This window comes from Halictus rubicundus, chromosome 7 (assembly GCF_050948215.1).
Source record: "Halictus rubicundus isolate RS-2024b chromosome 7, iyHalRubi1_principal, whole genome shotgun sequence".
Lineage (NCBI taxonomy): Eukaryota > Metazoa > Arthropoda > Insecta > Hymenoptera > Halictidae > Halictus > Halictus rubicundus.
This window is the reverse complement of record NC_135155.1, coordinates 8,689,596-8,702,935: the sequence shown is the minus strand read 5'-3', so window position 1 is coordinate 8,702,935 and position 13,340 is coordinate 8,689,596. Positions and strand designations below refer to the sequence as shown.

At 43.0% G+C, this 13,340-nt stretch overlaps 1 protein-coding gene across 8 annotated transcripts in view; it reads right to left on the bottom strand.

Moving 5' to 3' along the window:
- The window catches only part of Kug (FAT atypical cadherin kugelei), a 751,012-nt gene that overhangs the window by 81,540 nt on the left and 656,132 nt on the right, over positions 1 to 13,340 (bottom strand). For 6 of the 8 annotated variants that reach the window (XM_076790508.1, XM_076790510.1, XM_076790512.1 and 3 more), the window contains exons 4-5: positions 13,207 to 13,313; positions 12,100 to 12,319 (exon numbers count right to left, since the gene is read on the bottom strand). In XM_076790508.1, the coding sequence (XP_076646623.1) occupies positions 12,100 to 12,319; positions 13,207 to 13,313 (327 nt within the window). The remainder of the gene's footprint in view (positions 1 to 12,099; positions 12,320 to 13,206; positions 13,314 to 13,340) is intronic. The other 2 variants (XM_076790509.1, XM_076790516.1) reach the window with 1 other exon arrangement.

Here is a 13,340-nt window from a genome sequence, read left to right as displayed (position 1 = left end):
GAAAACACGGCGTTTTGCTCGCAATCGGGTTAACGAGTACTCCGGGCACGGTCTTAATCAGGGTCAGAAACGTTCCGCGTACCAGACCGATTTAATGAAAGGAAATTCTCGAACCATGAGACACGTTTTCTCTCTCTCTCTCTCTCTCTCTTTCTCTCTCTCTCTCTCATACCGAATCCTCGACCACGATCTCGAGGGTCGATCGACGTTCGCGTTATTTAGGCATGCAAATTAAGGATTTTTTGTCCGACGAGCGTCAAAGGCGAGATTCGCGCTGATAAATCACCAGGCCGAGACGTCACGCCGCAAGCACGTACAAGCAGCCATTTTAAAGCGGTGATTCGAATTGCTGATACTTAAATTCGGAGAAACCCGCAAAAACCCAGACCAGTCCCCCAATGTGAAGTTCAGCCGAAACAAATGTTTTCGATTATTCGATCGATTTGTAGAGCCTTTTCCCCCGCGATCTTTTTCGATTTCTGCCGCCTTCGCCCTCTTCATCGTTCCTCATCAGCAGGTATACGAGAATCGAAACAATTGCTACCCCCGTTCGACGTGTACGGATTGTTTTGAATTGCAAATGCACCGTGCAATCTCTCGAATCCGGCCGTCCCATTTTCGGTCACGAGTCCGTCGCCTTTCCACGTTCGATTGTCGAGGCTCGCAGAAAATTCGCGGGCGTTACTTGAGTAGAGTTGTAATCGCCCCCCCCCCCTCCACATAATCGGGCCCGCGTGTCGCGAACCTTGTGCAATTGGCGTGGGGAAACAAGTGGGCACGAGGCTAATATCGACGGGAAGAAATCGCACCGCGAAGAACTGGAACTCGACACGATGACTTCATACCGCGCGAGATTCCACCGATACGCTTCGACGAAGCTTCGCGGAAAAGTTTTCCGAGGCCATTCTAAGAAACGGAACCCGAATTTCGTTCTTGCTTCGTTCTAGACTATTCAACTCTTTCGTCCCTGAATATAGAAATTGAAATTTTAACAATTACAGTGTAATGGATGTGCAAGCTGCACTAAAAATAATAGATTTTCACCCTCAAATTTTTCCTATCACAGTAGGGGTAGGGGGTGAAAGGTGGTACACATGTTTTCTTTCTTCAAAACACCGGTGTGGTACAGTCGCCATATGCCCACATTGCTTTCTTGGCCTTTCAGTAATTTTGAATCAGGCTGGTACATATGTGTACCGCTCGGGACGAAAGGGTTGAGGAACGGCGATAAACTGTCCTGAGAATTCAATTTGCTTTATATGAAAGGTAGTTTTTAGTGAAATATTTTTCTCGGAATTAGGACTACGGCTTGCAATAGATATTTCATAAACATGGCAATTTATTTTGAATTTAACTTTAGAGGGATGTTCAATTTAGAATCTAAATGTTTATTAGGTAAAGGTAGTTCGTGCATAAGAAACTAAGTTCATGCGTACCTCAGGGTGAAAATTCACCCATTTACTTTTTTTATACACAACTATGTTTGAGAAGCATATGAGGGTCAAGTTGATTTTAAACCTTCTAAAACTTTAGACTTTAGACATTCGAGGATCGATCACTTGAATGGATCCGAAATAATACGTACAACCATATTCTCAGACACTTTTCGGATTTCACCTACTCGCCTCTTTGATAACTTCATAAAATCCGCAGTCCAGTGAACGTTTGTTCAATCTACTCGTTATTGTTATGTCTGCTGGCAATCCGAACTTATCGTATCGTAGGTGTGCAATAAAAAATTCAATTTCGACAGAGGAAGTGTTCAATAAGTTATTTTAGACGATACATAAAATAAAATTTTTATTGTAGATAGTCTGGCTCTTGGCAGATTGGAATTGAGAAGGAAAATTATTACCTTGAATCTGTAGGGATATCGATCGCAGCGGCGTCGAAGAAATTTCAAGCCGTATCAATTTATAGGTGCACGGAAGAAATGAGTTCAACTCAGAATATAAATTGGTTGAAAATTGCATATGCAGATATTGTGTCATTACAACAAATCTTTTATAGATTTTATAGATCTTTTATAAATATATAGAAGTTGGTCCTCCTCACCGATTTTGATGGCCTTGGAATATGTCGTCAACGTCATCATTCTGAACAACTTTCCCCTATACATGTTGCCACCCGATTTTCAAGATATTCGCAGAAAACTATTGCTAACACTGTATTGAATTTTCCGTATTCTTGCACGCTCCGAGGCAACGTAAACCTGTTTCTTGCGAATATCTCGAAAACTAAAATCGGGTGGCGGTAACACGTACAGGGAAAAGTAGTTCAGAATGATGACCTTGACAACGTAATTCGAGGCCATCAAAATCGGCGAGGGGGACCTACTTCTACATAATTACCGGTTATTGTTCGGATAAATACACTGTTTGATATTTAATAAAATACAAAATTGTAAACTTTTAAGTGTGCGATATTGAAAAATTCTGTATTAAACGTAGCTACTATAGAACATCGTAAAATATAAAATAATTTAATAATTACGAACACGAAACTTCACATCAGTTCTAAAATATAAAAAGACAAGATAATTTGCTTGCAGAGTCACATTGTTGCAGTACGAAGATTGACAACAATTTGATGGGCGCAGCACTACAAAAGCCATAAAGTCAATGATCAGCAAATGTTATGGGAAACACAAAGAGACCACCAAGAGCTTACGTCATTATTACGTTAAACCGAAAAAAGCGCAGTAATAAGACAGTTGCCGCAACGGACTATCAAACGGCGCGTTGCAATTACGCCTATTAAATATCAACGAATTCATGTAAAATCGTTCCCGTCGTTCTCGAGTGTATCGAACGAGACGTCGACATTCTTGCACGCGTTGCAGCGAAATATTTCACCGATATGACGGTCGAGCGTTTGCTGGCGCTGCCTTTCCCCGTGCAACACAGCCTATTACTCGAGACAGGGGATTATCTGATCTAATCTCTCGCAATGCCGTTCCCAAAACGCCATCGTTATCCGTTATTATTCCCCGGGTTTCTTTAAATAAGAACAATACGCGGGCCGTGAATGCGCAACGTTAATGCGAGCGGAGATCGCGCGGCGCTGATTCGCCCGCCAATAACTTATGCAATCTCTCGCGTCTATAGTTCTACGGGCCGGGGGTCTCTTTTCGCCGCTTTTCCGCGGAAACGCGAAACTCATCGCGCACCGCCTCGTTTCCGTTCGCGTTACGCCCCATTACACGGTATCAACGTATTATTCCATAAGAATTCTATTACGCGCCGCGCGGGGTCCGCCGCCGAATGCAATTTTCCGCTGACGTCGGATAGCCTAACAAAGTGGCCGGCCACGGAAGAAAAACGCGAGCGGAAATTGCACCCGCGGAAACACGCCGTACAACACCGCGGACGATGCAACTCAGAATTACGTGGCCGCACGGAAAAATTCCGATTTTAAACAATTTCGATGTAAGGTCGAGGGACCCAGTTACTGTGCCTATATTAACTCTACTTCTTTTTAAAGCACAACGAATATTAACACTGGGTTTACGGAGCACTAAAAGTGAATATTTTGCATCACTTCATAGAAATAACAAGAACGTGATGCCCACATTTTTAACAATATTTTTAAAGTAATATATACCTGAAGAAATGCTAAATAATTTCTCATCTATGCATCCTTACAATCTTAATCATTTTAAAATAAAATATTAAAACTCGTCATTTTGACGGGTTCCGTAAACCTAGTGTTAAAAACGAGATGTACAACATATTAACTGATTTTAATGACAAAATCTCTTTTTTAATATTAATTGGTACCCCCACATTATTTCCTTGGTAGCACTGTAGACGGTTCAGAGTGGAACATTATTGTTTTCTGACACAACAACGGTCTAACGAATTAAACGAAAATGATTGCTAAACAACTGAAATGATTAACACCGTCACCGCTTAATTACATTTGTTTCGGAATAAGTTTTTGTCGCGAAGGCATCGTCTTACTTATATTAGGGTAATAGCAGTAGTAAAATATATATGTGTGGGTCAGAAATGACTCCGGCATAGGCCTAGAACTCGCAGGAGTCCGAGGGTTAAAAGTTACGCGCCGACTTCATTAGCTGAATTCAATTATCGATATGCTACGTATTTTATGCATTCGTAATGTGGCCGACTGCGTCGAACACATCGAAATGCAAATCCCGGTGCTAGATTTATGGAACCTGTCGATTGGACAGGTTACAGAAATCATAAATATCATTTCTTTTTCGCTGCGTACGTTGACTTTGATTGATACAGTGATTGATATAAGAATACATATGCTAATTTATTTCCTCCTCCGAACCTTAAATATTTGTGCACAGTCTACTTTTCTATACCTGTTTCGGTGAACATACGACATATACGACCGGTGTTAACAAAGAGTTTATAAATATTCATCTTATTTGCGAGTATGTAAAATTCCGAATGAAAAGTATAACTTATCAGTTAATGCCGATTACTGGAAAACTGGTTTGAAAAATGATAATTTCCATAAAGACTGCTGTCAGATTACATGTTCCACCGTCGCTGAAAAATTTTAATTGCAATTCCCTTGAACAGAGTAGACAAGCTCAGGAATTTGTAATAATGGCAGAAAAAGGAAAGAATACGACCCGGTGGTTATAGAGGGTAATGAAATCCTATAAAGAACACACAGGAAATTGTCGAAGAGACAGTGCTTCGCGATAATAGGCAATTGACTTCGATCTACCGAATATCTATGTTACTGGGTCAATGGAGTATAAAGATGTTCTTTGTCTGGCTTGAATATTGGGTTCACTCGAATCGCCTCGGGTTATAGGATATCAGACATTTGATCTCTGTACCCTACAATATCGAATCTTCCGTAAAATATTTTCTGAAGCAGACAGCTGAGTGATTTATCGAGGGCGCTCATTGATTTTTCATTCCTCCCACCCGAACTACCGCTTTACTATTACCTAATAAAATCTTTTAAAAAATCTATTGGCGCTGGCGAATTCAATGTTAAAAACACACACACAAGTCCTACTTGTACAACTCGAGGATCATTTTCCGTTTTCGAAAAATATGTTTAAATGCTTACGATTCGATGTTAAAAAAATTATGTGCGTATGAAATCGGATAAATATTTCAAACAGTTATTTCAAATGACCTTAGAAATCACCCTTTTCGAGGAAATACATTTTTGGGGACAACCTGTATGTGCGCAGCATAAATTTTTGTCTTTAACAGTTTCCATTCTCGAAAATTCGTTATTTTGAAAACTGCGTAAATGGGGGGATAGGTGTAATTGTTTACAATCAACTGATGTAAGGACTATTTAAGGGGGCCGGCAGGCATTTGGCCTTTACTGTCACGCTATGTTATCCTGTGCCTTTTTTCTAGACATTTTACGTCTTAAATAAGTAAGTAATCAATTAAAAATGCATACCACCGTGTTTGTACATGTCTTTGCTACGTCTGTATGGAGCCTTTTTTTCGATACGAACACTAAATCTCTCGAAATTAAGAGAATCTCTCAGCGGCAGCCATCTTGTGACGTCATACTTGCTGCAGAATTCGAATTTTTTGCCGAATATTACAAATTACTCCACGATGAGGTAGAAATTTGCAATTTGGGCTCTATACAGACGCAGATTGGACTTTTAGGAAACACAATTGACCGCTTCTAAACTGCTCGTTGCAATATTGAAGCGGCAGTCTGTCTAGATTTTGACCCTTGCATACGTATATGGATTTCAAACCATGCCGGCCCCCTTAAGGGAATAACGTCTGAGAATTCTTTTGTTTCATTTCTAAAATCTGTGTTATACCCATCGTTGGTTTTCGCAGTGGTAATACTATCGATCCGCAGCATCGAGGGTGCTGTTCGATATTCGATCAATTCTCGGAGTGGCGTTCTTTCGGGCGACCATTGATGCATTGGGTCCGATAACTCCTTCCGTGTCCGGCATCGTCGAAATTCGATCGATTCGATCGGGCCGAGGGGTTTCGAAATCGACAGAGCGATCAATTTCGGCGTGTTCGCGGGGTAACGCGAACCCGCAGAAAAGTATGCCCGCTTCGCGGCCCCGCAAAACGACCGATGGATCCCGGGTAAACGACCTATTCATCTCCTCCGCGAGAGGATCGCAGCATCTGGTAGCTCGTTTCGGTTCTCGCCGTCTTGTTCCGCAGTAATGCTATCATTAGGGGAAATCTGAATGCGGCCCGCTCCTTCGCTCCCTCTTCCCTCTTTAATCTCCCCACCTCCCCGTTCCCTCTTTATCCGCGGTTATCCTCGCGCGCACTCCGACAAAGCGTAATAATCTCGGGTAAATATGGTCGGGAGTGACCTCGGGCCGATGCACTGCGTAAAATGTTAGGCGAACCCGTGCGTTTAATGGGCCCCCGAGCCTCGGAACATGGTCGGCGCGAGAACTCGATGCTGAACCCGACTGTTCCGCGCTAAACCGCCAAATTTTGCGCGAAATATCACGAGCTTTAGGCAGCGTTTTCATTAGAAATCGTGAACCAGCTTTATTGCTGAACACATCCCACTTTCTCCCCACTTTCTCTACTTCCCCTTTTCTCTATACTCTTCCGAAAGCGTGTGTAAACTAAAATGCAGTGTAGTGAAGCTGTAATTAATCGCAAGATACAGGAGCCTAATCGACATTTTCCTTCTTAATTTCAATAAGTCAGAATGCAGTAGGATTTTTAATTTCCTTAACGCTAAATCTGCCTTAAAAAAGTAACTAAAAATGACAAGATTGAACTTTTTTTAGACCCTGTGCGGTTCTAATTGCAATATGTGTTTTACCGAAGATATTCAATCATTTCTTACGAAAGTATCTTTATAATTTCAATAATTGCAAAATAAAAAATCTAGAACCGGCCATTTGACGTGTTTCGCATTTGATCCGCTCGTTGTCGTCACGAATGCATAAAATCCGCAGTCGACAGTGCGAAACTGTTATGTTCAGAACCGTTTCGAGTCCCGCATAATGCGAGGCATCATAAATAATCGGACACGGGATCTTACGCGTGTGCGAGCGCGTTCGGCAAAAAGTGAATTCAGCGGAGCCCGGCCCGCGATTTATTTGCGAGGCAGTTGGTCAACGGAGGAGCCGTGTAGTCGTCGTTCGATAAAATAAAAACGTGGTCGACGGGGACCGTCGCTTGAACGCCGAAATAAAAATGGAGAGCCCGGCTCCGCGTATTTATCGCAGCGCGAATGCACTCCGGGAATCGATGATAAAGCAAACGGCCGAGAAATACTTTCGCCAGCCGGGCGTATTGTTTCGCCGGCTGATAACTCGTTGACATTTACAAGTGATACCGTTCTCTTTCTTTTCGCTGGTCCTCCGCGTTTCCGCTCGCGGGATACTCCGACTCCTATCGGACATCTGTCTCTTCCTCGTTGCGAGCCTGTCACGCGTGCAAATACGTCTGTTCCAGTATGAGAGACAACGGTGGGCTCATTGAAAATTCCGATTTTTCCGGAAAGCTGCTGCAGAATTGCAATTACGTTCGCGGAGCTATCTCATGTAAACGGGTCAAGAAACCGATTTTCTATTAACTGTATTTTTGAAAATTCCTTAAACATAACTTTCAGAAATATGCTGAAATTCATTGAAATGACAAAGTTACGACGAAAAATGTGTTTTTCTTGAAAATCATGTTTTCAAATTTGGCGCCAGGGATGGCTCTAAAACTATTTAACCGATAAACTTCAAATTTTGCAAATTTTTAGTTTATAATATGTCGTGGAACCCGAGCCTGAAGAATTAACCAGTTGTCGAAGCAGTTATTTAAACAAATGAAGCGCAACTTTTTGCGAAAACCGCACTGAATTGTTTAAACTGCCATTTTTAAATTATGCAATTTCTTCACACCATTATGGGTTCATGTTCTTACAATTATCAAATAAATTGGAAAAAAATTCTAGTTACTTGTTCGAGATTGCTCGAGGATTCACCTGCCATGTTCAGTCGCACCACATCATCCCGTCGCCGAGAGACTTGAGAAAACCGAGCGCCACCTGAGCGTTCAGAGACCTCGAGTTCTCCTTGAAGTACCCTTAAAGCTCCGAAAGGATTAGCGCACTGGTCTCTTTGCAACAAATTCCCAAAAACTGATAGGAAATGAGCCATTTATAGGGACTTCTTACCAGAAAAAAATGAAATGTCTCTACACAAATTTCATGCGGAGGTCCCTGTCCAACGAGAGTGAATTCCGACCGCGCTCGTTCCCGTCAACGGATCCATTGTCTCCGGTGTCCGATCTCCAGTTTGTAGAAATTAACGGGACAACAAGATCGAGGATATTATTTTTTCGTATGCTCCCGGACGAGAGACCGCCGGAGATAGTTCCAACGAAAATTCAGACGTCCGAACGAGAAAAGTTTGCCGGTGCTTCCTCGCGGCTCTGATGAATACGAATCGCGAGGATACCGCTCCCGACTTTTTAATTACAAGCCGTCCTTTGCCGGTGTAAGCGATTTTCCGCGCCGACTACCATCGATCTTCGCGACAACGACTGCGGATTAAACGGACGGCCGCGAAACTCGCGGAAGAAAAGCCGGTGTCGGCTCTACGGTTAACCAAACCGGATGTGTAATTATGATCGTGTAATTACGTTTCCCGTTGCCCTCGTTCCTGATTAACTGCCTCCGCATAGGGACGCGACGGTTGATGAATTTTCATAGAGATCGCAGACTTTGCTCGTAGTGACGGTTTCGCCGGGAGTTTGTTCGAATTTGTTGTGCTGGAAATCCAGTGCATTCGACAGCCGAGGGACCGTTACGAAACCGTAAAAATGGCGCTGAGAAATAGCGCTACTACATATTAGGTATTTACTTGGAATGTAATATTTGGAATGAAATCGTAACTTTTTAAGTTTGTTCATTTCAAGCTGAATGGAACGTGAGAATTCATTGAAAAACGAAATGTATTTTTGGCGAAAGTTTCGAACGAAGCAAGAGGCAGTATCGCAGCAGTGACAGCGAATGGGATTCCATGGGGCAAGTCAGGTGTTGCCTGACACGAGCAGCCCCCGTCCACAATTCCGCGCCATCGACAACGACCCAGGGCCATACAAGTCGATGCTCAATAGGACAGACGCGTTAGACAAGACATCGACAACCTTTGGGTTGTCTCCGAACACAATGCCGCTCATCCCACCGGTGCCGATAACGGCGAAATTAGAATCAACCGATCCGAATTCACTTAACCGCCCGGTAAGACTCGATATATTCCGAGATTCTAGGGTGGCGGAATAGCGTTCTCGGCTCCGGGAGCCAACAATGCATGTTGTTTCATACACCGTAGAATGAGATACCGCAGGGTCCGGTAGATAGGATTCTACGTGCACAAAACCTGTCGATGATTTATGAAACCGTTAGGACCTTTCACGGTCTGGAAACTGATCGTGGCGCAGGAAGGACGGTGCTCGTGGTAATAATATGCATAGACTGCGGACTTCTATGCAAATATTAGGACCTTGAATAAGTTCTCGCTGTTTCTTTTACAAAATAAAAGCTTTTACCCAATGTCCTTGCTTCTGGATCATTCCTAAAACTTTTAAACGTTATGAAACAGTTGACTCATCTACTCGTAATGTTTTTCCAAGTTCTGCTAGCGTCTGACATCGGTCTTGATCGAGTAATTCCTCCAACTTTTCGTCTTCAAATTTTTTCGGTGCGCCAAAACGTTCTTTATCCTCAAGTTCAAAATCATTATTTTTGAAGCGTCGAAACCAGTCTCTGCATGTCGTATCCGACAAAGCATTGTCACCATAAGTCTCAACAAGAATTCTATGTGCTTCAGCTACAGATTTCTTTTGAATAAAGTAGTGCAATAAAATTCCCCGCAAATACACTTTATTTGGCACAAAAGTAGACATTTTCAGAACTAAGAAAAAATTACTTTGTTTACACTAAAGTGAACTACCATACACTGAAATTTAAGGTTAGATACACTACTGCCTTGCATGTGTGTTACCATTCGAAATTCCACGAACGGGGTACTGCTACTGCCATTTTTGAAGAAACAGCGAGAACTTATTCAAGGTCCTAATACAAATTTTTATAAATCGGTTCGAGACCGACCGGAAATTTAGGTACGTTTTTTTTTCTATAGCGCGGGTTTCGCTGTCACGATAACATCTTGAATTAAAGCGAAATGATCGGTTCAATTTGATCTCGTTTGCTCGCCGGTGAAATAGAAAAACGTGTATTACTAGACTGCGGATTTTTAAACTATCATACGGTAAGAATTTCACTTCCTCCGTTGTGTTAGGTTTTACGTAGAATCGGGGGACTGTAAGGATCGACGCATTTTGCAAACCAAATGGCCCGAGAGAACCTAACTCGGTAGAACAGGACCAGGTTTATTTGTCGGGGCATTTTAACGGGAATATTTTTGCAACTTTCCGCCGGATTACTCCCGGCGGTGAGAAACGATGGGGCGAAGGATTTGTCTGAGTGAAGACGGTATCAGGGTACACTTGGCCGGGTATCGGGCGCGAGGCTCAAATTAAAGGACTAATTTCACCCTCTGCTCATTTAAAAGTCTGATTTAATCGGCCCCGGGGCCTCTCGCCCACCCCTAAGATTATTCGTCTAGGATCGAATCGAATTTGTATCGCAAATTGTCCCGCGTTAGAATTGATTCAACGGCCATTTGTATGCGTGCCTATTTTCGCCCGGCCCGTTCTTTGCCCCCCTTTTTTCCCTCGGCTTTTATCCTCCCCGAGTGTAACAGCGGCGCAAATGTTTTTTCTCTGAATAACGAGTTTCGGACTTTTCATCGTTTCATAATTCCACGGTGCTGACGGCGAGCGAGTCGAGCGGAACGATGAATAATGAATCGGAGAGCTCGATCAGGCGAATTTGCATACGTTACCGCGCGCAAGGCGAAAACAATGGTCCTTTCCTTCCGCTTGCATGCGGTGAGTCACTTTGGCCGAGCGCGAAAAACCGGGAGCGACACACGCGAATCCTGTCCAGAACGATTGATCAATAAAGATGACAGACCCGGGATTAACAGATAATGGCCGACCCTATCAGGAAACCGTCGAGAACAATCGTAGAATGGAATCTTCCTTGCGAGAGTCTACTTTTCAGGTTGTATTTTAATCCGCTTTGGACGTGAATGTTCCAACGAATGGCATTAGCTGGTTTCAATTGGATAGAATACCGCCTATTCAGACTTATATCTTTGAATTTTCAAGCGCGTTCCACAAATGAAAATGATTCGTTTAACACTAGAACTACCGAGCAATAAATCCGACTGACGTGTATTGCTTTGTAACAGTGACAAGACTGTGTCCATTCAGACTTCGTACAACTTTTATTGTAATATGTGCTTCAATGCAGAGGTTCATTAAAAAATTTCCAATGAAAACACTTTTACCATTTCAGTAATTGTAAAAGAAAAAATTGGGAACCAGTCGTTTTGCTTGGTCCGGTAGTTCTAGTGTTAATGTTGTAACAACTTCATGAAGAATTTTTAAAGAACGCATAAAATCTAACAATCGTCTGCGTTAATAAACTTTTGACCAAGTGAATGAAGAATAATTTGTAGATTTAAAGTGTAAAACCAAAATAGATGAAATACAATATTATGCTAGGATTTTTGTCGCAACTATTTCTGAGGAGCGTATGAGGGTTAATAGAGCTACAGAATTATAGTAATTAGAAAGATGGAATTTCTAGTTTGTGCACGAAGATGCATGTCGAACGATTCAATTCCGAGCACACTCTCGTTCCGATCAGTAAACCCATTATCTCCGGAGTCCCGTCCGCAGTCTATAGAAACCGCAAAGCACAATAAAGATCGAGCGTCGGATCGATATAGGTGTCTACGAGACCTCGATGTCGTCTCATTATCCGCGATCCCGGCGAACTTCGATTCGTATAAATTATCCGAGCGCAGAATAGCCTGACCCCGATTGAAATTTGAAGAAGCCACGGTGGCGGGCTCGTTTATCTTCGAGCGGGCCCATTAAAATCCTCGCCCGCGGAAAATTGATCTCGTTACCAGCTGCCGAAGATGCGGCAATCCATTTCGATTCCCGACCGGAGGATATTACCTTGGCCGGGCGCGGCCGTCTAGTGACCATGCGGAGAACCTACCGGTGGTGGAGTTGATGAGAAAATAACCCTCCGGATTGCCACTGGTGATGGAAAATGTGAATTGTTGGGGCGAGACGTCCCGATCGAACGCCCGGATCCGCAGCACGTTCACACCTGCCGGCGAGTTCTCCGGAACCGAGGGATAGTAGACCGGCAGCTCTGTCAACGGGATGTTGTCGTTCTCGTCCAGAACCTCCACGTACACCTGCACAGAATTCGGCTGCGAATTATTTACACGGCGACCGTTCCCGCGAACCACGCCCGCGGTCGCGCAAAAAAATTACGAAAAAAAAAAACGGTCGAGACTGCATCGTCAGAATTTGCTGTCCGCCTCGGTCGATACGATTTTCCCTCCCTCTATTCGGTTGGTGTACATGAAATGTTCGATTTTCGAATGCAAATTTTCATCTAGAAATACATGCGGTGTCCTCTCCGTGACTGTCGCAAAGGTCTCTACCGTAGCTGTCAAGATTTTGTCCCCACCATTCGGGGGATCCACCTTCGAACCAGTGAAGCGGAAACTTTTATCATTGGTCTCGTTTCTCTAATTAAAATGACACCGAACACGATATAATTACGACTACGATTACTCGTGTAACGAGCGAGTAGAGTTTCAGGCGGGGAAGAGTAAAGCTAAGTAACAAAAAACAGATTGCAGCTCCATATGTTCCCTTGAAAACTATGCAACGTTTGTTTCGGACCTTTGTTCGTACAACAAATAATTTACGAGTTATTTGAAGTCGTCATGTTACGAGATTCGACCTGTATACTATTTTCGAAGCTGGTCCTTGAGGTCCTACCTGCAGTTTTTATTTAGATATTTAATGTTAATTTTAAATACAATTTGTTCCAACACAATACAGTTTATATACGATGAACCTTTGTTAACCTAAGTTGAACTAAAGTAATTTGCGAATATCTCGGAAGATCGGAGGATCAACATTACAGTTTCAAGAGAAAAAACCAGTTTTATCGAGTTTTCTCGGCTCACCCCTGAAAAGTACCGTGACGTCGACTGGGAAATACTCGCGAGATACAAAAAACAGACATAAACTGGCACTATAGATCTGGACGCGCGTCAAAGCGTATACATGTATTATTACAAACCTGTAAACTGGAGCTCAATGGCACCACACCATGGTCCTGCGCGTACACAGTCAGCCAGTATCCTCTTTTCGACTCGACGTCGAGCACGGCTTTGGTCCTGATATTGCCTGTAACAGAAAACGAGCAAGAGGAGG